This window comes from Argentina silus (assembly GCF_951799395.1).
Source record: "Argentina silus genome assembly, chromosome: 10".
In the NCBI taxonomy this organism is placed as follows: Eukaryota; Metazoa; Chordata; class Actinopteri; order Argentiniformes; family Argentinidae; genus Argentina; species Argentina silus.
The window spans coordinates 21,706,685-21,734,280 of NC_139664.1; the positions used below are offsets into that span (position 1 = coordinate 21,706,685).

At 45.6% G+C, this 27,596-nt stretch overlaps 1 protein-coding gene across 1 annotated transcript in view; it reads right to left on the minus strand.

Annotated features, from left to right (window-relative positions):
* Positions 1-27,596, minus strand: part of nek11 (NIMA-related kinase 11) — a gene marked incomplete at its 3' end in the record, with an annotated part of 79,213 nt that overhangs the window by 19,023 nt on the left and 32,594 nt on the right. The window contains exons 8-13 of the mRNA XM_083679472.1: positions 27,425-27,503; positions 23,540-23,625; positions 22,438-22,557; positions 20,968-21,061; positions 18,509-18,638; positions 10,213-10,343 (exon numbers count right to left, since the gene is read on the minus strand). Coding sequence (XP_083535598.1) covers positions 10,213-10,343; positions 18,509-18,638; positions 20,968-21,061; positions 22,438-22,557; positions 23,540-23,625; positions 27,425-27,503 — 640 coding nt within the window. The remainder of the gene's footprint in view (positions 1-10,212; positions 10,344-18,508; positions 18,639-20,967; positions 21,062-22,437; positions 22,558-23,539; positions 23,626-27,424; positions 27,504-27,596) is intronic.

Below are 27,596 nucleotides of genomic sequence, written 5' to 3' on the forward strand. Positions count from 1 at the left end.
GTAATCCCCCATGAATCACCAACTGAATCCACCACAGCTACAGAATACAAACCACAGAGTTAGAGAAAAGAAACTGGCCAAGCAGAAACACTGCTGCAATACCTCCAGCACATGTACCTTGCTCCCCTAGACTGGTTCGTTTCCCTGGCACGATTAGGATGGTAGGATCCTGTGATCCCTCCTCATCTGCTTCCTTCTCTACTCCCCAGTGGGTTAAAGCCACAATCCATAATTCATCGGCCCGCCACTTGTTCTGGTTTACAGCTAAGGGATGGGGATGGGGCTGGGGCTGGGTAAATGTAACACCTCAACAGTCCATGACCGACACATGATAGTTTAAACTTAGTCTAGCTTAAATATAGGGTTAACTGCTCTGTCAGCTATCATCAACCTGGTTTGAATGGAGTTTTCACTAATGGATTTTGAAAAATGATTTAGATATTAGAACTAGTCTTCCCAAACGGTAGTCCACAGGTGTGACATGACACTAAAACAACTCTGCCGTTGTGAAACCCATGCCCTCCTCCTTCTTGATTTTACCTAAATGTCTGTTTTCAACATAATAGCGTTGTTACAATTTCAAAAACACACATAGAAACGTCACCTCCTGAGCCTTCGAAGAGGAGACACGTCCCCTTCATCACATCCGTATGTCAAAACACAGGCTAATTGTTTTACTCAAGCCACAAAAGTTTTTTCTCTGTCTCTTAAGACCTTTTTTTTCAATGAGCATCCTATGATATCTACTCCAGTGTATCCAGTGTATATAGGCTATGTATGTGCGTCTGCGTAAAGGCCAGTGATGTTGATAACAATACCAAAAAACGGCACTCTTGTCCATCGAATCCTTACAGTTAAACATTACAAAAGAGCAAGTTGGTGCCGACGATAATGGTCAATCTTCTACAAGCTCCGCCTCAACTTTGTATCTTGCTTGGTATTTTAGTGTTCATTTTACATCTTTTTGTATATTTGTTTCTTCAAACATTTGTTATGACCGCCAATAACTTTTGGACATAAGAGCAACTCTCAACTCTGACTTACCTAACCTGGAATCTGCTGCCATCACCGTATATCTATTCACCTGGCTCTACCTTGGAGCCGTAAATGGCACTGACGCAAGCTTGACCCATCAATACCCGACTCAACCTGAGGGATTTTCCATTCATCGGCTGGATCGGACAAAGCACGCAGGGAAGAACAGAGGGGGAGGGATATGTTTCATGATCAACAACCCCTGTTGCTCTGACGTGGAGATACTCTCGACCTCTTGTTCACCCAACGTCGAACATCTGACGAGCAATTGCCGACCCTTCTACCTCCCTGGGGAGTTCTCAGCTGTGGTCATTACAGCGGTGTACATCCCACCTCAGGCTGACACCACTCTAGCTCTGAATGAACTGTACAGGACTACCAACAGGCATGAAACTTCTCACCCAGAGGCCGCATTCATTGTGGCAGGAGATTTCAACAGAGCCAATCTGAGGAAATTTTGGCCTAAATTCCACCAGCATATTTCTTGCCCAACACTCCCTACCAGGATGAATGTGGGCCCTCCCATGGCCCTCTTCGGGAAATCAAATCACACCTCTATCCTGCTGTTACCCACCTATAGGCAGAGACTGAAACAAGAAGTGCCTGTGACGATATGTATCCAACGCTGGTTTGAGCAATCAGAATCTATGCTAAAGGATTGTTTTGATTCCGCAGTACTGGGATAAAGTGGAATCACATTACCACGGCTCTGACGCCTGACACATGGAGTGGACTACAATCTATTATGGACTATAAGGGGAAGTCCAGCTGTGTTATGCACACATGCCTCTCTTCGAGCTCAACGCCTTCTATGCTTGGTTTGAGTCCAACAACACCGAGCCGGCTACGAGGGCTCCCGCAGCTCATGATGTGTGCTTTCAATCTCTGTGGCCGACGTAAGCAACACTTTTAAGAGGGTGAATACCCATAAAGCTGCCTGCGGCATTCCGGGCCACGTCCTCAGAGCATGCGCTTACCAGCTGGCATCCGTCTTTACAGACATATTCAACCTTTCCCTGTGCAAGTCTTTAGTCCCAACCTGTTTTAAGGTGACAGCCTTTGTTCCTGTGGTAACCTGCCTGAATGACTATAACCCTGTAGCACACACATCTGTCATCATGAAGTGCTTTGAGAGGCCGGTCAAGGCCCATATCAACTTCACATTACATGACACACTAGACCCACTTCAATTTGCATACCGCCAACACAGATCCACAGGCGACACAATTGCCATCGCACTGCACACTGCTTTATCTTACATGGACAAGAGGAACACCTATGTGTAACTGGATCCTGGACTTCCTGACGGGCAGACCCCAGGCGGTGAGGATAGGAAGCGACACCTACTCCGCACTGACTCTCAACAGGGGGCCCCCCAGGGCTGTGTGCTCAGTCCCCTCTGGTACCCCCTGTTCACCCACGACTGCGTGGCCACGCACAACTCCAATTCTAGCATCAAGTTTGCTGACACCACTGTTGTACAGTAGGTAGGAGTTTAGAAAGCGTTTGGTACAGTATCATAGCCTCGGTAGGCTAAAAAGTTTGGTCTAGCTTGTATACAGTAGCTGAACTTTAAGGTGGTGATAAGAGCTGTGAAGGATGTTGTTGTGCCATATGCGTATGCACTGTGCACTGCGTTTTGAGCCATATGGCCTCAGCAGGCCAAAAAAAAGTTTGTTCTAGCTTGTATAGCTTAACTTTCTTAAATTTTGGATAGGATATCCAGACAAATTTATTCAGCCCAAGACACCGGCAGTCACTACTTGGATCAATAAAAAAATCAATGACAGGTTTGTGTGGTGATCATTTTTTTTATTCTTCTAGTCTTATTCACATGTTTTCAAATACTGCTGAAATTGTTTTTTTTCAAATTCGTGCATACATTATATTGGACACGTGATGTGTGTATAATATTTTTTTGAAGGTTGTTCTCATCATAATAAGATAGCCTTTTGCAATCGCTTGCTTGATGGTTTCAGATTAACAATCAAAGCAGTTGAGTTATAGTTACAATGGGAGGGGGAGGGAGAGGGAGAGAGGACACATTCACACAATCACAATCAGCAAGAGAGCGGGAGAGAGGGGGATACAGCATTTTTGTATGCCCGGTGCGCTCCTCCCAAATAGGCAATGACATTATAATAAATAATGTGTGAACAAAACAAGATTACATTACATTATGCAAATGTCACGTTTGGCGCGTTTCTATTCAGACTAAAACCTCCAGTGTGATTGGAGCGAAATGTTCCCGAGCCAGCCAGGAGTTGAACGTTTATAGTGGTGATATACTGTATGGTTGATGGGGGAGGGTAATCTTTTTCTTGATCGTTTCTGATTAACAAACAAAGGAGTGACAATTTATTCAGCACGCTCTCCCCCTTCAAACGATCCACCAAAAAGTGCTATACAAAATAAATGCATTATTATCCCCCTGAAACCCAAAATCCTTACTCGCATGAAAATGTTGCATTATTAAAGCCGACTCACGCTTATTCATGTCAGACTGCGCAAAACATTTCCCACGCTTCTCTGCGCATATGAACATATTTATATCTATGTAGCTGAAACACGCGGAATCAACTGAGAAACATTATATCCTATGAGTTAATTAATATGCAATTTCGCGGACACACTGCCACATATATTCCATGTCTGACATCATTTCATGAAGTGTACGATGGTATGAGAGTAGATAGGACTTGGTCACATTGTTTGGTCCTTAAAATAACCTGATATTTAAACCATTTCCACTCTTCATCTCTGCAATTCATGAGTGTGGGGGGACATGCAGCGTTCGGCCTGTAGAGGGAGCTACAGGACCGTGGCCAGGGTGACGTCGGCGAGGCTCCGTTGCACACCTGTTGCAAATGAAGCCTCGTTGACTAGATGGTTTAAGATGTGTGTGCCTCTGCGTTCGAGGAAGAAGGAGGGCGACTGGAAAGTCGCCGAGTGTGTTGGGTTTTACGAACTTGATGGACGTATTACGAACATTTTATAAAATAAACGGGATTTCCCAGAACACACAACCTCGACTCCGCCTCTGTGTCACGGAACTTGTTACAGTGGCACCCAACCTGGGACACAGCGAAGGTGGAGAAAAAGGGAATGGACGCGTTAAGCGCGGCTATCGGAAGGATGGCCCTTATACTGGAGCAGCAGGCCCACCTCCAGCAGGAGCACCAGACCGCGGTGAGGGAGATGGTGACGGCAAGGGCTGAGGACTGTACCCTCCTCCTGGAGCTCGTCGGGGCCATCAAGACGGGGCCGGCGCCCGGGTCGGCACAAGGTCCCCCCAAGGTCCACCTCCAGAAAATGGGGGAACTGGACGACCCGGAGGCGTTCCTGGCGGTGTTCGAGGGGACGGCGAGGATCTCGGGGTGGCCGGACGGCGCGTGGGCACACCATCTGCTGCCCCTCTTGTCAGGTGAGGCGCAGCTCGCTGCCCACAGCCTGCCAGCGGCCGCCCAACGGGACTACCCGTCCCTGGCCCGGGCAATTCGAGACCGCCTGGGCCTCACGCCGGAGGAACACCGTCGCCGGTTCCGGGCCCTGATGATGGAGGAGGGGAGCCGGCCCTTTGCCTACGCCCAGCGGCTGTGGGACAGCGCACGGCGGTGGCTGGACCCAGGGAACAGATCGGCGGAGGAGGTCGGGGACCGGGTGGTGTTGGAGCAATTCCTCACGGGGCTCCCGTACCGCCTGGGTCCAGTACCACCGGCCCCAGGATCTCGCGGCCGCCGTTAACTTGGCGGAGGACCATCTCTCCCTCCCGCCGCAGGAGCCCCGGCGACCAACCCCGGCCCCGCGCCAGGGGGCGGGGGGCCGGCGCCCGGAAGGAGCCATGGTGCTGGAGGAGGAGAGACCGGCGCCCGCCCCGAGGACGAGATGGCAGGGGCAGGCATGTCGAGAACCAGCCCTAGCCCCACAGGAAGCACCCTGAGCGACAGGGGGGGTGTGTTGGCGAAGCGGATGGCCGGGCCATGTACAGGCGAAGTGCCCAGTGAGGGAGGTGGGGCAGGTCGTCCGCATCGGCGACATACCGGGCCCTCCCCCTGGACCAGGAGCGGCGTATCGTGTTCCGGTAAGGATACAACATGATACGCACCAGGCGTTCTTGGATTCGGGCTGCATGCAGTCCATGATCCAGGAGCGCCTGGTTCGGCCGGGGGCATCGAGGGTGTTGGTGAAGTGTGTGCATGGGGACATTCACGAATACCCTGTGGTCGCTATCGAAATTCATTTTGAATGGAAAAAGCATAGTGTACAGGCGGTGGTTAGCAGGCGCCTCACGTATCCCCTTATTCTGGGTGTAGATTGGGAAGGGTTTCCTCAAGCGGTAAAGAGGGCTACCGGGGTGCGTGCACGACAGAGAGGGAGGTGTGAGGTGTGTAATGTGCTCTGTGCTGAGGCGGCGCCTCGCGACACTGCCGAGGAGCCGGAGCCGGCGGGGGGGTCTCAACCTGAGATTTCCCCGCCAAACTATCCGCTGCTAGGTGACTTCCCCCTCGAGCAGTCTCGTGACGAGACCCTACGATCGGCCTATGACCAAGTGATAGCGATTGATGGTACTTTGGTACGGCCGGACACAGTACGCGCCCACCCGTATTTCGCGATTATCAGCGACAGGTTGTACCGAGTAAGTCGTGACTCACATAGCCAGGAGGAAGTAACCCAGTTGTTGGTTCCCCGTAGCCGCCGGGAAATGGTCTTCCAGGCGGCTCATTTCAACCCCATGGCGGGCCACTTAGGGTACGATAAGACTAAACCGTATATTGGCTCGATTTTATTGGCCGGGAATTCGGGCAGAGGTGCGTAGGTGGTGCGTTTCTTGTCGCGAATGTCAGTTGGTAAATCCCCCATCCATTCCACGGGCCCCCTTGCGGCCCTTACCATTGGTCGAGAACCCATTCGACCGCATAGCCATGGATATTATCGGGCCATTTGATCGGTGTACACAGGGATATCGATTTGTGTTGGTCTTGATAGATTACGCAACCCGATACCCCGAGGCAATACCGCTGCGCAATATCTCTAATTTCAGGGCACTAATTTTATGTCACGCACCCTCAAAGAACTGTATGGCTTGTTGAACATCAAGGCGGTTCGAACCAGTGTCTACCACCCGGCCACTGATGGCCTTTGTGAGAGGTTCAATCGGACCTTGAAGTCAATGATCCGGAAGTTTGTACACGAGGATAGTCGGAATTGGCATAAATGGCTAGATCCCCTGTTGTTTGCGGTACGAGAAGTCCCCCAAGCTTCCACCGGATTTTCCCCGTTTGAATTACTCTACGGGTGTAAGCCCCAGGGTGTCCTAGACCTTCTTAAAGAAAATTGGGAGGAAGGGTCTAGCGACAGTAAGAATGAGATTCAATACGTCCTGGACTTGCGCACAAAGCTCCACGCCCTAGGGGTTATCTCACGCGAGCATTTGCTGCAAGCCCAGGAGCGTCAGAAGCGACTGTACGACAGGGGAACTACCCTACGAGAATTTACACCGGGAGATAAGGTGCTCGTACTGTTACCCACCTCCAGCACGAAATTACTAGCGAAGTGGCAAGGGCCGTTTGTGGTCACACGTCGCATGGGGGACGTGGATTACGAGGTAGTACGCTCGGACCGGGGGGATAGCTTGCAGGTGTATCACGTAAATCTCCTAAAAAAATGGAACGACGTGGTCACTGTTGCTCTGGCTACAATAATTCCAGAGAGAGATGAGTTCGGTCCAGAAGTCCCAAAATCAAAAGTTAGCACTCCGGTCGGTATTGATAACCATCTCTCTGCTAGCCAGGCCACGGACGTTGCAGATTTGCAAGCTAAGTTCGCGGACGTGTTCTCTCCCCTGCCCGGTCGGACTATGCTTATCGACCACCACATAGAAACGCAGCCGGGTTTAACGGTGCACATGCGTCCCTATAGGTTGCCGGTACACAAACGAGACATTGTGCGCAGGGAATTGGAAGCCATGCTGGAGCTGGGTGTGGTCGAGGAGTCCCGCAGTGACTGGATGGGGCTATACGGTTCTGTGTGGATTATAGACGGGTTAATGCGGTCTCCAAGTTCGATGCCTACCCGATGCCCCGGGTTGACGAGCTCTTGGACCGGCTTGGCACAGCCAAGTATTTCACGACGTTGGATTGCACGAAGGGATACTGGCAGATTCCACTCTCGCCGGTATCCTGGGAGAAAACTGCATTCTCCACTCTGCTCGGGCTATTCCAGTTCACGGTGCTCCCTTTCGGGTTGTTCGGAGCCCCAGCCACTTTTCAGCACCTCATGGACCGCATTCTGCGGCCGCACTCTGCCTATGCTGCGGCCTACCTGGATGACATTGTCATTCACAGTGACACCTGGGCGCAGCATGTGCAGAGTGTGGCTGCTGTTCTGCGGTCCCTGAGGCAGGCGGGGCTGACGGCCAACCCGAAGAAGTGCGTGATCGGGCGAAGGGAGATCCGGTATCTGGGGTACCACTTGGGTCGGGGGGAGGTGCGGCCGCAGATTGAAAAGACTGCGGCCATCGCCGCCTCTCCGCGGCCCAAGACGAAGAAGGAGGTGAGGGCCTTCCTGGAGCTGGCTGGCTATTACCGGCAGTTCGTGCCGGGGTTTTCAGAGCTGGCCAGTCCCTTGATGGACCTCACCCGGAAGGGTGCCCCGGATCCGGTCCAATGGTCGGGCCAGTGCCTGGGGTCGTTCGAGGCCCTTAAGGGAGCTCTTTGTGGAGAAACGATCCTGTATGCGCCTGATTTTAACCTCCCTTTCTCCCTACAGATGGACGCGTCGGATAGAGGCCTGGGAGCAGTGCTGACCCAGCGGGTGGAGGGGGCTGACCGGCCGGTGCTGTACCTGAGCCGCAAACTATCGGAGAGGGAGGGCCGGTACAGCACGGTGGAGAAGGAGTGCCTGGCCATCAAGTGGGCGGTTGGCGCCCTCCGCTACTATCTGCTGGGTCGCGCTTTCACCCTCTACTCTGACCATGCTCCCCTCCAGTGGCTCCACCGCATGAAGGATGTGAACGCGAGGATCACCCGGTGGTATCTCGCGTTGCAGCCCTTCAACTTTTCGGTCGTGCACAGACCGGGGGCGCAGATGGTCGTGGCAGACTTCCTCTCCCGTGCAGGGGGGGGGGAGTAGGTTGTCGGCCGTCGTGTCCCCGGCCTGTGTCGGGCGGTGGGGGTATGTGGGGGGACATGCAGCGTTCGGCCTGTAGAGGAAGCTACAGGACCGTGGCCAGGGTGACGTCGGCGAGGCTCCGTTGCACACCTGTTGCAAATGAAGCCTCGTTGACTAGATGGTTTAAGATGTGTGTGCCTCTGCGTTCGAGGAAGAAGGAGGGCGACTGGAAAGTCGCCGAGTGTGTTGGGTTTTACGAACTTGATGGACGTATTACGAACATTTTATAAAATAAACGGGATTTCCCAGAACACACAACCTCGACTCCGCCTCTGTGTCACAGAACTTGTTACAATGAGCTGCTATAATAATCTTGATTTTGCCAATCTATCTGATAAAGCAAATCATTCTCTTTGTCATAGCCCTGAGATTCGATAATTTCATGCTTTTCACTCACACTAACCACTATGTTATTCTCCTGACAAAAGTAACCAGAATTGCTTGTTTAACAATATTTTCCTGTCCTTGATACTGTATATTAGCTTCAAAACATGGTGCAACGGTAAAACTGCCCCGTTTGGCTCTGACAAAGGTATATCTTCTCATCATCCTCTGTTCGCGATGTAGCGATTACAATTCACAATTTATCACATTACGTGTAAGCTTAAGTGATCAAAATAATTGACTAAAACACTTTCCAGAAAATGAAAATAATCCTATGGTGGTTATTCTTTCTTTGTAGTTATTGAAATGCGCGTTGACAAATGTAAACATTTACATTTATGGGATTTAGCAGACGCCTTTATCCAAAGCGACTCAGTCATCATAAGATAAAGTAATCAATGCTCGGAACAGGGGCAATCAGCAGTCACAATGCTTTTTTTAACAGGAGAGACATTTGTACAGGGGGGTAGTGGGGGTGAAGAGGTCTTTAAGAGGGACCGTTAAGATGTAGCCTGAAGAGATGGGTCTTCAATCTACGGCGGAAGATTGGTAGTGACTCTGCAGTTATGACAGCAGTGGGAAGCTTGTTCCACGCCAGGACAGTTAAAAGCTGTGACCGAGTAGTGCGGCTGCTGCATCCACGTAGAGGCGGCAGTGCCAGGCAGCCAGCCGAGGTGGAAGAGCGGAGTGATCGGGCAGGGGTTTGGGGTCTGACAATTGCTTGCAAGTAATGTTCCCTTTGCCTCCTGGTAGGCGAGCACCAGGGTCTTGAATCTGATGCAAGCTGCTACCGGGAGCCAGTGAAGGGTGCGGAGGAGGGGAGTGACATGGGAGAATTTGGGGAGAGTGAACACCAGATGGGCGGCAGTGTTCTGGATGAGCTGCAGAGGCCTGATGGTGGAGGCGGGGAGACCGGCCAAGAGTGCGTTGCAGTAGTCAAGGCGAGAGATCACAAGTGTTTGGACCAAAAGTTGTGCTGCTTCTCTGGTGAGGAATGGACATATCCTTCTGATGTTGTAAACAAACATGGATGTTTGCAAGTGCAAGATGCATATCCCATCCTTCACAGCTCTTGTCGCCATCTTGTGGTGGCTTTCGGCAGCACTTCACATTGTGAAATTTCTGCAGCGACGGGACTTCAACGCACCCCGCTGAAATGTCAGCCTGTACCTATTAAACCCTAACTACTGTAGGCCTGATCACAGACAGTGATAAAACAGGGAGGAGGTAAGAGCCATGGTAGAAGGATGCCAGGACAACAACCTCTCCCTCAACATCAGCAAAACAAAGAAGCTGATCGTGGACTACAGGAGGGCGGAGGGCTCAAGTGGAGAGCATCAATAGCTTTAAGTTCCTTGGTGTACACATCAGTACACTGAGTACTTGATGTGGTCCCATCACACTGACACAGTAATCAAGACGGTGTACCAGTGCCTGTTCATCCACAGACGGCTGAGGAAATTTGGCATGGATCTTCAGATCCTCATCAACTTCTATAGGTGTACCATCAAGAGCATCCTGTCCGGCTGCATCACTGCCTGGTACGGCAGCTGCACCACCCATGACCCATGACCCAGCCGTACAGGACATCCACTCCAGAAGTAGAAGATACACACATCTCACCTGTCCGTAGGTTTGACAGAGAGATTCTGGCGACATGTCATCCCCTTCTCCTTCCTCTTCTTCATCAGAGCAGGACTCAAATTCATCCTGGATATAATAGACCTCTGCAACTTGTGGATCCTCTGGGATTTCTGTACACACATAATACACACACACATACAAACATTAACCAGTTAATCTAATGGTAATTTGAATTATTTCAAATATTCGTTGTTGTTTTTTAAGGTAACCAACATACCTTCAAACATTATTCATTTTGACCTGTATTTGAACATAGAAAACATTTCCTTCAGTTGAGCATTTGTGTTTGACAACCTCACATGTCTGGAAAAGGATGTATTTTCAAATAAACTATGAAATATAACTATTTTTGGCCCATATCTGCTATATTGGCATACTATTTCTACAGGAAAAGAAACCTGATTGTAGTCGAGGAAAATATAACACTCACACTTCAAAGAAATACGTTCAGGGTTATGGTTATAATGCATTTGCTCTCTGTGCTCTCTCTCTCTCTCTCACACACAGATGAGGAGCCCAAAGGTACAGTGTTGTTCTCTACCTCAACCCCTCTGTCTACATATACCAGGGGAGGCTGGTGGAGGTAGAAATTAGAGGGCGAGCTCATTGTAATCCATCGCATGGAATTAGGAATGGTATCAAACGTGTTCTACCCCCACCAGCCTCCCTTGACATCTATTGCTCTCTCTCTGACTTTCTCTCTCACAAGTGCCCAGAGTCTTCCAGTGGTGTGGTAGGAGATAGGGAGTGGGTACATCATGTAGCCACATCTGTGGTGGGTGCACTGGGAATCTCCCTCTCCTCGCCTGAATGCTTCCATTTTCTCATTTCACACTCTCCACCTGAGCACCATCCTGACCTGGGACTCCTCTCCACAGAGAGAAGGGGGAAGGGGAAGGGGAAAGAGATGGGAGCTGTAGAGAAAGAGAGAGAGAAAGAAAGAGAGAGAAAATGAAAAGGGGAAAGGGGAAAGGCTTGCAGCTGCATGATACAGTTGCTTTTGAATAGAAACAAAAAAGTGGAGAGAGAAAGAAAAAGAGCAAGCAATGTGGAATGAGATAAGGAGACAAACTGTTGGGAGGGTGAGTCTAAATCACTTTCATTTTAAACATTACCTACAGTATAACAAAGGCCTTTAATACATAGGGTTGACTGATATTGACGACAAAGGTTCAATTTCAAAACCAGACAATAACAAATCTTATTACAAAGCAGGATCCTTAATCCTTAAAGAACATGCCATATCTAAAAGCAGATAAAGAACAGAGGCAGGGAGAGGTGTTAAACAGAAGACAGTTCTGGTGTTTTCTCCATGGAGCAAAACAAAGTTCAATGTGTCTTAATTAAAATCATCCCATATGCCCTAGGTTTCTGGTCAACACAATACAACACAAACAAGGCCAGTATTCAATGAAGATAGTGGCTTTCTGCATTATGCTCTCAGAAGTGCTAAATTCATTTGATTTGCACAGCAGCTATACTGATGCATAAGGGTGAAAATGGAATTAACATTGGCGTAACCTCATAGAGACTAGGCTTTCCTTAGTATGGAAAGGCTGCCGCAAATTAAGGGTAGAAGTGTGTTAGCGAGGGGTGGAGACCTGTAACATGTTTGCCACACTCCCAACCAGTCAATAGGTAGCTTAAAACGGAACAGCCAATAATTTTTACTGATCCCCTTACTGTTTTACTGTTCGAACAACTGAATTATAATCCTGAATAACGAAATTGGGGAGGGGGTTGTTGTTCATGAAACATCACTTCTGCTCCAAACCAATCAAAATGAGACCGCTCGCAGGCCTCACTCCATGTTACTGCAACTGCCATGGAACTTTCAGGACTCTTATATAAAAACAGCATTAGACCTACAGAAATCATTCTTCGAATAACTAACTAACATCTTGGCAATCAGTTCTACCCCAATAAAACCACACACTCTTTCTCACCCTAACCTTCTCTTATCTCTCTGGCTATCCTACTGTCTGACCATCCTACTCTCACTTTCTTTCAACTACCCAGCCATCATCCTTTCTTCTATATATCCATTTATCTATCTATTTATCTATCTATCTACCTTCCAATCTTCTCTTATCCATCTGCCTATATGCTGACTATCATTTATCCATTGGTCCATCCTATTATCTCACTTTCTTAGCTAATCTATCTATCTATCTATCTATCTATCATCCACAGTTAACCATCTTTAAACATTTCCCACTACGAAAAAGTGGTGACTGAACAATGCGACCGCTGCATCCTCGTAGAGGCGGTGGTTCCAGGCGGCCAGCCGAGGTGGAAGAACGTGATCGGGCAGTTGTTTGTGGGCTGACCATTGCTTGCGAATAGGGAGGGGCTGTTCCCGGTAGGCGAGAACCAGGGTCTTGAATCTGATGAAAGCTGCTACCGGGAGCCAGGGAAGGGTGTGAAGGAGGGGGGTGACATGGGAGAATTTGGGGAGATTGAACACCAGACGGGCAGCAGCATTCTGGATGAGCTGCAGAGGTCTGATGGCGGAGGCGGGGAGCCTGGCCAAGAGTGCGTTGCAGTAGTCAAGGCGGGAGATCACAAGTGCCTGGACCAAGAGTTGTGTTGCTTCTCTTGTGAGAAATGGACATATCCTTCTGATGTTGTAGATGAAGATTCTACAGGAGCGTGCTGTCACTGTGATGTCCACAGGATAAGCGGTTGTCAAGGATCACCCCAAGATTTTTGGCAGTCTGGGAGGAGGTCACAGTGGAGTTCTCGACTGTGATGAAGAAGTCTTGGAGAGGGCAGGCTTTCCCAGGGAGGATGAGCAGCTCAGTCTTGTTAAGCTTGAGGTGGTGGACTGACATTCAAGCAGATGTCTTCCTTGATGGACTCCCACGTCTTTGTGTCAAGAGGCTGTCGCTCTTAGACAGTCAGGATAGAAGTACAGATTCTATAATTGCTGATGACCTAGCAGAGTTGCAGCCCCTCCCACCTAACGACCAGTTAACGACCAGCCTGTTTAAGTAGTTGGCAAAGTTTCAGCCCCTCCCACCAGTACTTGATAGCGATTGGATTCAAACACAGTCTATTCTAACAGAAATTAGCACCCTAGGCTGAGTCTAAACAAGATTAATTTAATTTACTAGTCTAGAGACAGAGTTCACCACTAAAGTCAAAATGTACATACGATCTATCGAACCTTCTGTCTTTCCAGCCTTATCTAAATCTAACCGTTTAACTACCTAGCACCATCCTTCCTTCCTTTTACCAGTCACTACTGCTTCACACAGTATAATCCATACTGATGGAAGCTTAATTGTATTTATCTATCTATGTCTCCCCTCTCTCATCTCCCATCCAACCAACCAACCAACCAACCAACCAAACCATGTTTAACTTTATCCGCTACCATAATAAGATTATCTCACTTTCTTTCAACAACCCAGAAAATTGTATTAAACCTGATAAAAGCTTTCTGATACCTATTCAACTTTTTAAACTATTTAGCTTTTTGTAACTCCTAAAACTCTCATCCAGTTAACCAACCAACTCTACACCCACTCCACGCAACCTCCCAGCATTCTATCCAACTAACCTTCTAAACCATACTGATTAACTTCTAAATGTTTATCTATCAATACTTACCCTCTCTCATCTATCCATCCTCTCTATCCATAATCTCTATCTATCTAACTATCTATCTATCTATCTATCTATCTATCTATCTATCTATCTATCTATCTATCTATCTAACCTTCTCTCATCTATCTAACTTTCTATCATCTATCTATCTTTCCCTCTATCTAACCTTCTCTCATCTATCTATCTATCTATCTATCTATCTATCTATCTATCTATCTATCTATCTATGCAAGCCCACAAAGTTTCTTCTTTTTCAAATTCTTATTCTTATTATTTGAATTCTTCTTTCGGTATGATACTCACCCTACAGCTTTTAAGATATTCACACCAATCCAGTTAATTAAAATGTGCAGAGAGGTCTAACTTGAGTTGCTTACATGTATAGTTTTCAAACTCATTATACTTCTTACTTTTTTTGTTACTCAAAAACACCTATCTTTTAACATGGTAGAATGTTGATTGAGGCCAACATTCTGAGAGCCCCATCCCATGATTTGATGCCTCATTGATTTTCATTAGCAATGTTAATACCAGAGCAGAATAATCACTTATGCAAATGAGCACTAATGTTTTTAAAATTCTGAATGTTTAATTCATGAGCCTTCTGACACCCCCTGGGCTTGGCCTCCCTGACCACATATCATGTGGCCAAGGATCAGAGCAAGGTGCTATTCTGTCCTCTATCTCTGTCCTGCCACTGTTTGGGGAAGAGAGTGAGGGAGAGTGAGAGAGAGAGACTGGAATATTTGTTGTAATTATTTCTCTGACACTTTTTGCAGATTATAATAATCCCAGGTATTTAATTGAGGTTTTGAGTAATCTATTCATTTTAAGTTGAAAGGTTGAGTCACTAAGTATTCACCCCCTTTGCTATGACACTCTTATGACACTCTTAATTATGACCCTCTCTGAATTGAGTTTGTATCCTGTTTCCCATCCTAACCCTTCCCTGGTCCCTCTGACCTCCCCAAAATTCCATGGACTATTATCTTTGCATTAAGATGGACTCAATTCAATTCATTGAGTGAATTGTTGATGACATTTTAGCATTTTAGCTAATTTTAAGAGTGTCATAGCAAAGGGTCTGAATACTTATGTACATGAGGTATTTCTGTATTTAAATTGTAATACATTTACTGAAATTTCTAAAAACCTGTTTTTGCTTTGTCATTCTGGGGTATTGTGTGTGGATTGATAGCAAATTCTTTTAATTTAATCAATTTTAAATTGAGTCTATAACACAACAAAATGTGGAAAAAGTTAAGGGGTCTGAATACTTTCCGAAGGCACTGTATGCACGCAGCTGCTACTACACTGAAGCCACTTGACGCAGTTTACCATAGCCCTCTCCATTTCATAACTGGAGATGGTTTCCGTGAGCATCATTGTAATTTATACCAAAGTGTGGGTTGGCCGTCACTGACCATCCGTAGAGAAAGCTATTGCCTCCTTTTTTATTTACTAAGGGCTACTACAAAAGCTGCCACAATGCCTTACATCACTCATGAAATTCAGAAAAACAAATTATTGTTATACACTTGCTTCCAAGAATAGATAGATGTCCCCTTTATAGAATCTGAGTTAGGAAAGACCGCTTTTAGTTTACCAAATAACAAATTCCAAGATTAAAAAAGATAACTCCCTAGTGCCTCTGAGGCAATTTAAGATGCTGGTAATGAACTGTGTCAAAGAGGACTGCATATGTTTCACCAGGATCATTGTATGTCCTAAATTGCATATTTATTTATTTGTTTAATAAATAAATTTATTTGTTTAAAATAAATATTAATTCTGGTCTCAGAGAGACTCCCCCTGCATAAATAAAGGTTAAATATATGTTTTTGTAAATCACACTTTTTTTGTTACAATCCTTTGCATTCAATAACTTCCTGAAGAAGGGCGACCCATTGACCCCACCAGATGCTGGGATTCTCTGGTGATGCTCTGCCAGGCCTGTACTGCAGCCATCTTCAGTTGCTGTTTATTTTTAGGTACTTTTGCCTAAAATCATCAAGAAATGAAGATTGACTTGGCCAGTCAAGAACTTTCCACTTTTTGGCCCTGTGTTTTGAGTCATTGTTTTACTGTATGATTTTCTGTAAGTGCCATCCAATTAATATTTGAGACATTTGCTTGTAGTTGAGCAGACAAGATGATTCTGTACACTTCAGAATACATTCTTCTGCTGCTGTCTGCAGTTACATCATCAGTTAAGACAATTTAGCCAGTTCTAGTGTATTTGATCCTCCTTTTTGAGGATAACTAGTGGTTTACTAGTGGTGATGCCTCTGTAGTGGCTGGTGACGAATTTTGCAGATGGTAGTCTCTGACACATTCATGCCTACCTCCTGATCTGTGGGAAAGTTGTTTTGGGGTTTTTCTTAATAATGGCGAGCAATCTTTGGTCATCCACTGTAGAAGTCTTCCTTGGCCTACCAGCCCATTTGCGATTTCTGAGCTCACCAGTGCTTTTTTTTTATTTATTTTTTTATTTATTTTTATGTTTTATTGATTGTTGCTGTTGATTTTGGCATGCCTAAGGTTTTGGCTATGTTTCTGATAGTTTTTTTTCCTGATTTTCATAATGATCACTTTCATTGACACCTCTTTGGTCCTCATGTTGACAGACACCAATAGCAGACTCCAAAGGCAAACGCAAAGCCTAGACTAGAGTCAATCCTAGACATTGGCAGCTCTCTTATGCCAGCACAAATAATGTGTTGGAACACACCTGACTTACCAGAAACACCTGTCAAGCCAATTGTCCCATTACTATTGGTGCCCTGAAATAGGAGGACTAGGTATCCAAAGTGTTGTAATTTCTTAGTGATGAAAACAATATGTCCACAAATACCATCAAATAAAGGCTGAGAATCTTTAACCTCATAATAATTGTCTGATTTCAAATCCAAACTGTTGGACTATAGAGCCAAAAGAAGACAAAATGCTTCACTGTCCCATTACTTATGCTGGGCAATGTACAGTATTTGTGGGCATGCTTCAGCAGTACTATTAACGCTGGGGGGAAAGCCCCATTGGCATCCTCAACAATGGTTTGCAAATGGTAAATGCAACCTCCATGAATGCTATTTTATCATCAGCAGGTTATAAACAAATAATCAAGGTTCATTTAGTGTTTTGGATGATACTAAATGTATCTGACAGACCTTTAGTCAACTTATCCACTCATGAGAGCAATCAGAACCATCAACAAATCAATCTATAAAGAGCTGGACTCAGTTGGACTCAACTTTCATGTTTTAAGTCATTTGTAATTTATGGTCCCCTGATTGAGAGTAGAAACATAGTACCTTCTCATACTCATACTAATAGAATAGTGTGTGTGTGTGTGTGTGTGTGTGTGTGTGTGTGTGTGTGTGTGTGTGTGTGTATGTGTATGCTCTCTGTGTGTGTATTCCTCCAAGAGCCTAAGCTTTGTTAAACAGCAAGGAGACTATCGGTGAACCTTGAAGCACACAATGAATTTTAAGGTGGTTTGGGAAAAGCGCAAAACTATTTCTTAACCGCGCATCATTTTCATCAGGGTTTATGTGGGATTTAATTTCATCAAACTTTTATGTTTAGAGATATACTCACAATTCAACCAAACCTTTTTTTCATTATCGTGTAACTGTCTCTGCCCTTAAAGTAGGCACTGGAACTCAGCTTGAGACAACTTTAATTAGACAAACTGATTAGCGAAAAACTGCACATCACCCCATCGAAATAGAACCACCCATTCGAGTAAAATGCAGCCTCTCATCTATATGCTACACTCACTATACATTTTCTTAGGAGAGGAGAGGAGGAGGAAGGGTTTTCTATCTCTGTCAGGGATGAAAGAGATAGGAAAGGACAGGTGTGTGCTACTCTTCAGTCTTCGACTCCCGGAGATGAAAAAAGCAGCAAACTGAAGTCCCATAGCATCTACTATGGTCTACAAGGGCTAACAATGATTAACTGTAGAAGACAGAATTGACAGAATTGTCACCTTCAATCACCTTTCTATAATCTCTCCACTCCTTTTAGATTTATTTAAACCCCTACTACCTTATCACTCTTCTATTCTATCTTGACTTAAATTAAAGACGTGTTTTCCAAGTAGGTCAAAGTAAGTTTAAAGTTGAAAGTGTTTGTCTTACTTGAGTTGACCTAGCGTCGTGATCTGGGAAGAGACCCCTGTGGACGAACCACTGAGGCAGAACCGTAACCGCAATCATGTGTGACTTCTCCACCTGAACCACATTACAGTGACCGTGTCCATCAACGACTGAGAAACCAGGAGCCAGTGTAGACTGCTTAAAGAGCAACTCCAGTGAAAAATCGACTTATTGACTTGAAAAGAGTTTGCACATGGTGAAATACATCAATCCTGATGCTAAAATCCACACTTTAGTGCAATAATGATATATCAGGCTACTGTAGAATGGTGGAAAAATCCAAAGCCTTTTTGGAATTCTGATGGCACCTGTAGTGGTTGAATCACGAGCAACACATTTTCACATTTGCCATATCATGGGCATCACAAAAAAATATTTTGAGATTAATCCTGCTACAGGGCATTGTTTTAAACACTGTAATGCCACCATTTGAGCACAGTGAGGGTGCAATTAGAAAGAAAAAATGACATCCAGAATAAAGAAATAGATACAGAAATGCTCACCACACCCAACTGGCTCAGACATACACATGCTGTCCTGCTGCTGTCTCCCAATTGGCGGTGAGTTTCCAAGCGACTGGTAGTTCTGGGCTGTGATTGGTAGAGTCTGATAGACTGCATCACCTGCACTCTCCTATTGGGTAAAAGTGAGAAAGGAGTTGATTGCGCTTTTCAATTAACTAGAACTCCAAGATTCGTCTTAAGTACTAATTAAACGGACAATTTGGTATTCAAAAAACAAAAAAGTGGTCTCCCAGCCACGGTTTTTGGTAAAGTTTCAAGTTTCAAGTTTCAAGTTTATTGTTACGTCTCATACACGAGTGCAGGGAGTAAAATTCTTGGGCTTGGTTCCTTGACAATGCAGCATACAAAATACAAATAATAAAAATAATACAATAATACAAATAATACAAATACGCAGTAGTGCAATGAGGTAAGGACAAGACAATAAGTGACATAGTGCAAGATAAGTGAGACAAGACAATAAGTGACATAGTACAATATAAGTGAGACGGTTGGACAGTGACGATTGTTGGGGACACAACATAGACATGACACAATTGCAGTATAAATAGTAGAGTAAACAAGTAAAGTGGTTCAGTGGAATGTCATTATTATTGCACTGTGCTGTTGGTGTAAGAGGTGGTTGTTTAAAGTGACTGTGTGCTAGTAGAGTCCATTCTGTGGGTGTGATGGGGGTAAAGTCATGAGTTTGGGGTAGGCTTGTTCATGAGCCTGATGGCCTGGTGGAAGTAGCTGTTGGAGAGCCTCTGAGTGTTGGCCCTGAGGGTCCGGAGGAGGCTCCATCTTTTGGACAGCAACAGTTCAAACAGGCTGTGATTGGGGTGGCTGGGGTCTCTGATGATCCTCCGGGCTTTGCTGACACATCACTTGCTGTATATGTCCTGGATGGAGGGACACTCACATCCACTGATGCGCTCAGCTGTCCGCACTACCTTCTTGTGGTTGAGGGCGGTGCAGTTGCAGTGCCAGGCAGTGATGCATCCCATCAGGATGCTCTCGGTAGTGCCCCTGTAGAAGGTCCGCAGGATCTTGGGCCCCATGCCAACCTTCCTCAGCCGCCTGAGGTGGAAGAGGCGCTGCTGTGCCTTTTTCACTACCTGATTGGTGTGCTTGTCCCAGGTGAGGTCGTCGGAAATATGGACGCCAAGGAACTTGAAGCTGTTGACCCTCTCTACTGAGGACCCGTTGATGGTGATAGGGTCCTGTTCCCGGCCTTTCTTCCTAAAGTCCACCACCAGCTCCTTGGTCCTGTTGGTGTTGAGAGAGAGGTTGTTCTCCTGGCTGTATTGGGCCAGGCGGTCGACCTCTCTCCTGTAAGCTGTCTCATCGCCGTCTGTGATCAGGCCAATCACTGTGGTGTCATCAGCGAGTTTGATCAGAGTTGGAGCTATGAGTGGCCACGCAGTCGTGGGTGTACAGGGAGTAGAGGAGGGGACTCAGGACACAGCCCTGGGGGGCTCCTGTGTTGAGGGTCAGGGGGGTGGAGGTCTTTGAGCCCATTCTCACCACCTGACGTCGGTCCGACAGGGAGTTCAGTATCCAGTCGCATATGATGTCACCGGATTTGAAGGCTGTATCTCTTGCGGTGAGTGCAGCTCTGACTGCGCTATTCATCCACGGTTTCTGACTTGGAAACAGCCGGACAGTCTTTGTGGGGACAACTTCCTGTATTCCATGTTGTATGAATCCCATGACTCCTTGCACGTACCCATGTAGGTCGTCATTCATCTCGCGGTAAATTTCCCAGTCCGCGTCGTCCAGGTAGTCTTGTAGAACAGCCTCTGTCTCCCTGGACCAAACCTGGATCGAGGTGGGTGGAGCGAGTTTCAGCTTGTAAACAGCTGAGGCATGAGGCTGGAGAAATGTAAACACTCTCAAATTCATAGACAGAGCTATGGATGCAAGGACTGACCATCTGTGAGATCAACATGATAGTTTTAACCATGTTTTATATTTATACAATGTTTGTTTACAATGGCATTGCTTATCAAAAACACTTATATTTTGGGTTCTGATGGGTAAGACAGTTGAACTAAGTTCATGCAGCATTTATATACAAAAAGTTATATTCTTCAAGAATAAATGGTTATATATAATTGATTTAAAAGTCCCAAAATTGATGTACCAATTCCAAATTGCCCCTTTAACAGAATGTGACAAACTTAAAAATGTACATTTTACGAGAGGATTTGGCTAATTAGACCATAGGGGAATAACACATGAGGTTTAGGAGAAAGAGAAACCTTTGGAGTTAAACTTAGGCCAAAGAACTGGTGGCTAATTGCACTCAAGACGATTGGAGAATTAATTTAATTGAGATCCTAGAAAAATCTTTGCAATATTCACCAATAAAGGGTGTTAAAGTCCCTGATCTAATAGAACCATTATAAAATTATGATTGTCATTGTCTTAATTTTGTTATTCTGTCTCTCTCTTACATTCAGGACGTTCAAGCTGACTTTCTGGAAATTACGACTTCTCAGCTCCTGCATTCGAATGTGGTTCTCCTGGTATTTCTCCTCTGCCAGTTTCCTGTAGTAACACATTAAAAGTACAGTATCATATCAAAAAGAGGGCAGCAGTAACCATATGAGAACTACAAGCCTGAGCCCTGACCCATGACCCACTTTGTCCTGAAATGGAAGCCAATTTAAAGGCCCATTGAGTAATCCTATTTGTAGTTACTGTGGCAAAATACTTTAATCTCTCACCAATTTTAGACTTTGAAGGTCTCTTGACAGAAACGTTATTATACACGTTGATTCTTGCTAGTGAGCAGTACTGCATGGAGTTTTGCTCTCACCGATTTAAACCTGTGTTTAATTTTCTCTATCGATTCACCTGGCCAAATAAGGGTTAAGCAAATCAAAAATAAATAAAAGTGTTGACTACTAGCATAACAGAGTGTGAAAGTGAGAATAAAAAAGAAGAAAGAAGGAGATCAAAGAAAAAAGTGGAAAAGAAACCATGTCGAGAGAATGAGAGAGAATGAGAGAGAATGAGAGAGTCAGGAAAAGGAGGTCATGGCCTGTATAATATCAGCTCCCTGCTAAGAAATAGAACATCATAGTGCACTTAAATATCCTTCTTGTCAATACTGGTATTTCTCCTCGTCTCTCTCTACTGCTCCCAGTGGACGGGTCTCTGACACAGTTCAGCCCAGGGAAACTAGGGCAGGGGGAAAGTGTATTTACAACACACATAACACTCATCTTTAGAGAGATTCTGAAAGTGTGTGTGTGTGTGTGTGTGTGTGTCTGTGTCTGTGTCTGTGTGTGTGAGCGTGCTCGCATGTGTATGTGGGTGTTGTTGATGACTATTTTACTGTGTATGTGATTCTGCTACATTATGGGCCAATAATTAGTTTTTTCACATACATATTCATTCATTTAATTGCTCACAAAAGGGCTCACATAATGAATGAGTGAGGTAGGTGTGCGTGTGTGTGTGTGTGTGTGTGTGTGTGTGTGTGTGTGTGTGTGTGTGTGTGTGTGTATGTCACGTGCCTTATAAGATAATTAGTTCATGTACCTGACAGTGTGTTTTGTAGATTTGTATATTTCTGTATCTGTGTGTGTCTGTGCTTGTGTGTCAGTGGAGGCTGGTGGATGTAGAAATATCAGAAACATAGCCAAAACCTTAGGCTTGCCTACAGTTTGGAACATCATTAAAAAGAAAAAAAAGAACTGCACTGCTCAGCAATCGCAAACAGGCTGGTAGGCCAAGGCAGACTTTTACAGTGGATGACCGAAAAACACCAATACCATCAAATAAAAGCTGTGGATCTCTACTTTAACCTTATAGTAATTGTCAGATCCAAACCTTTGGAGTGTAGAGCCAAAAGAAGAAAAAATGCTTCACTATCCCATTGCTTACGCAGGGCACTGTATGTGAGGACTCCTTCCTACCTCAGCCTCCTGGCCTTGTCGTCAGCTGCCTGTAGCTTCCTCAGCCTCATCCTCTCCCTGGGGGTCATCTTCTCCACCTCTGACCTCTCCCTCAGGGTCTGAAGGTGAACCTTCCTCTGCCTGTGTCCATGGGTCAAAGGGCAAACGTCAGGAATACAGGGGCAGGTACTGTGAAGTTTCAGTCAATATCACCTTATTAAAACATTACTTCAATGTTGTGAGTGACAATGCCATTTTTGCATGTTTTGATGAAAAAGAAGATATTCTCGACTCAAAGAGGACACAGGTAACAACCTTCGTCATGCAATCTGTATAACCAAAAGCTAATCTCTACCCTCCACGACCTTGTTGCCTGTTTAACCTGCCTGCTCTGACATATGTGTAAGTGTAGGTGATAGCGTGGCCATGCTAAGCTAATGATGACCGACAGCTTCTCTGATTGGTGCCTGTTTTAATCAGTGACACAGCTGCTGCTAAGCTTGCACCTTATTAGCACCCTCTGAACATGGCTCTGGCGAGAGAGTGTATTTATAGACCCCCTTGGTCTGAAGGTGTGTGTGTGTGTCTGTGTGTGTGTGAGACACAAAGAGAAACAGAAACAGAAATGGGGTGTGTGAGAGAGAATATATAGAGAGAGAGAGAGTGTGTGTGTGTGTGTGTGTGTGTGTGTGTGTGTGTGAAAATTAATTTATGAAGATGCAGAATTATAGTGCAAAGCTGAGGGGCTGTGACTCATTCTTCATATCTGAGGATGATATTGGTGCAGTGAGTTTCAGTTTCCCTCCTCACTCACAACCACAAGATAGAAGAGGAAAGAAAGAAAGAGAGAGAAAGAGAGATTGTTATTCTTCATTTAATATCATAATTTATGCTTTCCTATATGTGTGTTTTGGCAATGTATGTAATCTAATCTCAATGTTGATAACGCTTCTTGAATTAAATTGAATTGAGAGAGAGAGAGAGAGAGAAAGAGAGAGAGAGAGAGAGAGAAAAACCTCTCTGTCCTATTCCCTATTAAAACACCATGATAAAGAGAGAGTGACAGAGAGACCAAGTAGAAGAGAGTTAAGGGAGAGAAACGAAGGAGAGAAGGCAGTCTTACATCGCTCTCGCTATCTTGGCTGCATCTCTTTCTCCACCTGATTGCTTGTCTTTTAGTGACATGCTGGAGAACTTGTGCTTCATGCTCTGTGGTGGAGAGAGAGAAATAGAAAGAAAGAGAGGGAGAGGGAGAGGGAGAGAGAGGGGGAGAGATGGTGAACATAAAGCAAGTATCAGCTGATGTGTCACAGCTAACTCTAAGGAATCAAAGGAAACTGCAGTGTAGCTTCTACAGTACCTCGTCTCTCTCTTTCTCCGCATCTCTCTCTCTCTTATTCTCTTGGCCCACTCTCATGTTCTCTCTCTTTTGCCCTCTCACACTCTCTCCCCAGTTTTCTTTTGACACAATATGTGTGTGTAGGACAAGATAGGGATGGTTCCCTCTCTATTTCTCTTTCTCTATTTCTCTTTCTCACTGTAGAGAAAGAGAGAGAGGGACACAGAGAGTAAACCACAGGGGTGAGTATGAGAGGCAAAAGGCACATTCACAGACAATAGCGGAACCTTCTATGAGTAATTTACACCAGTCAACTGAGAGACCCTTGATGGATACAAATAAAAAAAAAAGGAAAGAGGCATCAAAAGAGCATTCTGTTGTTGTGTCATCATAGAACAGGGAGTGCAACACTAATGACCATGTTCACTGAGTCATAGATGCTATAAGAGTCTAGGTGGCGTGAAAAAAACAAGCTGTGGGGATAGCTGTATGGTATATATATTTGTCAGAGGCATTTGTGTTTAGCAAAATGCAATTATGCAGAAAAGATGTCATGGTCTAAAACAGTCATTAAACAAGAACAAATATGTCTACATTGATATGGTCATTTCCAGTAGAATACCTTGCCAAAGCCACTTGTTTTGGAAAGTAAATACATTTAATTTAATTTAAATTAATTTCCAACAGACTTACGCCCTGCACCAGTCAGTGATCTTTTGAGTAATTTCCAAAAATATCCACTCATTGATAATGACTATATGATCTAAATACGTTTATGAGAGTAGAACAAGTGATTACCTCATCATAACCAATGCAATAAGGACTTATTACAGTACTGTTTGTGTTTGTTGCTGTTTATTAGTGACCCTGCATGCAGAAATCCCTGATTGCTGTTTTAAGGCTACTAGAGGGTAGAAACACAAGACGCAGACCATTAACATTTATTGTGAATATATCATGTCTACTGTGTTATTCTCATGAAATCATAGAGCAGGAATATAAATGCTTACATGCATTAGTTCTTCATAGGCTTTTAGTCAGGGCAGGGGGAAGGAAGCCCCACTGGCTGTATACCGTAAGTGATTTATGAATATGTTGAATGCAGCAATATAAGCGTGTCAGATATAGTGAATTATTCAACCATGCACAGTATGAGCTCTGTGATGTGTAAAAACACCAGATCCTTCTTTCCACCCTCTCAGAGTTGAGCATCTCAGGTTGTGCACTCTCCTGGTTTGTATCCTACCTGGCTGATCGCTCATACCAGGTAACGTGGAGAGGATCCCTGTCCACCCTATGTACTGTCACCACTGGTGTCCCCCAGGGCTCTGTCCTCGGAACCTTATTGTTTTCTCTGTATACAAAATCTCGTGGCTCTGTAATTTCCTCACACGGTTTCTCTTACCACTGCTATGCTGATGACACATTTTTATCTCTTCCCCCCCCCCTCTGACAGACAAGTGGTGACACGTGTTTCTATGTGTCTCACAGACATCTCTGTCTGGATTTCTGCTCACCACCTCAAGCTCAAGACGGAGCTCCTCTTCCTTCCTGGGAAAGCCTGCCCTCTCCAAGACTTGTTCATCACAGTGGAGAGCTCCACTGTGTCCCCCTCCCTGTTGGGTGATCCTGGACAACCAACTGTCCTGTGCAGCTAACATCACAGCGATGGCCCACTAGATTCTTCCTCTACAACATTTGAAGGATACAGCCATTCATCACGAGAGAAGCAGAGCAACTCCTGGTCCAGGCACTTGTCATCTCCCGCCTAGACTACTGCAACTCACTTCTGGCTGGGTTCCCTGCCTCCACCATCAGACCTCTGCAGCTCATCCAGAACACTGCAGCCCATCTGGTGTTCAATCTTCCCAAATTCTCCCATGTCACCCCCCTCCTCCGCACCCTTCACTGGCTCCTAGTAGCAGCTCGCCTCAGATTCAAGACCATGGTGCTCGCCTACAGAGCGGTAAAGGAAACAGCCCCTCCCTATCTGCAAACAATGGTCAGTCCCCAAACCCCAACCCGATCACTCTGTTCTTCCACCTCTGCTGACTACCACGAGGACGTAGTGGTTGCTCTGCTCGGTCAAGGTTCTTCTCTGTCTTGCCGCCCCAGTGGTGGAATGAGCTTACCACCACTGTCAGGACAGCAGAGTCACTACCTATATTCAGCCGTAGACTAAAGACCTCTTTCTTTAGGCTACACCTGGGCTCTTCCTCCTCAGACCTCTGCACCCCCTAACACCCTACATTACCAGAACTTGGAATAAAAAAAAAAAAGTTTTTATCGTAGGTTATCATAGATTTTACTTAATTTTCACTGATCAAATACTTTCATTTTAACCTGTCAAGGATGAAAAGGTGAACATGGAAAACATATTTGGCCAAAAGGAATATATGACAGAAAGTCAATTTACCATTGTGTATATTTGACCGACCATTAGTGTTGGCCTTTGGAGCACCAATCAATCAATCGACCTGTAAAAGTGTTTTTGGTGCTTTTGTCTTGCCCTCCACTTCCTCCTAGTCTGTGCCAGTGCCTCCCTCTCTCCTGTCTGTCTTTGTCTGTCTGTGTGTGTTGTGTGTGGGCATGGCCTGGCTCCGATTCTCTGTCACTCAACATCTCCACCTGCTCATTATGCTCATCTGTTGATCATCGGCTCATCTCCTCCTGCATTTAAGCCCCGGCTTCCCATCCACCTTTCGCCAGATCGTTGTTTGTTGTTTCAAGTTAGTCTCGTTCTCGGCTGCTTTGTTGCTTATAGATCTAAGTCTTTGTGTGTTTCTCTGTTTAATCGCCTTCTCCTTTATGCTCCAGAACCTCGACCCAGTTATCCACCTGCCTGCCTGTCCACCTGTCAGCCTGCCTGCCCGCACTACCCACCTGCCCTACCTGCCTAGTCTACCTGCCCTACATGCTTGCCTGCCCTGTCTGTCTGCCTGCCTGCCCTGCCTGCCTGCCCTACCTGCCCTACCCTGTTTGCCATTTCCCCCCTGCTTGTCCCGTTCCCTGTTATTACCTCATTAAATACCCTATTATTTTATATCCTTGTCCTGACTCTGTGTTCCGCACCTGGGTTCATTCGCTCTGACCGTAACAGCTTTGATGTCTGTTATGTTTCCTTGTTTGGTCGAACCTGCTTGCCTGTGCTGCGTTGAGAGCGGCGCTCCTGTAGTATTTTCCTTTAGCAAAGTTCCAGGAAGCGAAGAGGCAAAGTGTCCGACAATGAGTGCGTGGGATAATTTAACACTGAGAGGAAGATGTGCCATTGCCCTTTGCGAATGTTGGAATGCTCCAACAATATGCTCCAAATTTTCAGCGACTCCCTCAACCCCCCCACGCAGGGCCAGCATCAGAACTTAGCATGGGGGCATCAGGTTCTCACATGGGGGCATTAGGCTCTCACATGGGGGCAGTCATTTTTGGCAGAGAATAAATATCTATAATGACCATATTTATTTATACAGGCAAAGAATTGAACCACAAACTGGATGCATATAATAACAAAGGTTAACTACTCCGGCAGAAAACAGTGGCGCCAAGAGCTGTAGAGTGGTTCATTTTAACCTGTACTGATCATTAGCATCAGACACTGTAACGGTGTGGACCTGTAACGGTCCAAGTGCCTCTCAATAGAAGATGTTCAGTTGAATGTTTCAGGCTACTAACCTGCATGCTCTCCTTGATGAACTTCGTCCTCAGTGCCTCTGCAGCAGAGAGCCTGGATGACTGTTTTTTTTTTAGCATCCTCATTCACACAAAAAAAGTAAAGAAAGAGTGGTTTGAAGGTTAGGTTGGGGTGTTTCTGTATTTTCAGCAGGTCTCTCTTGAAAAATGAATG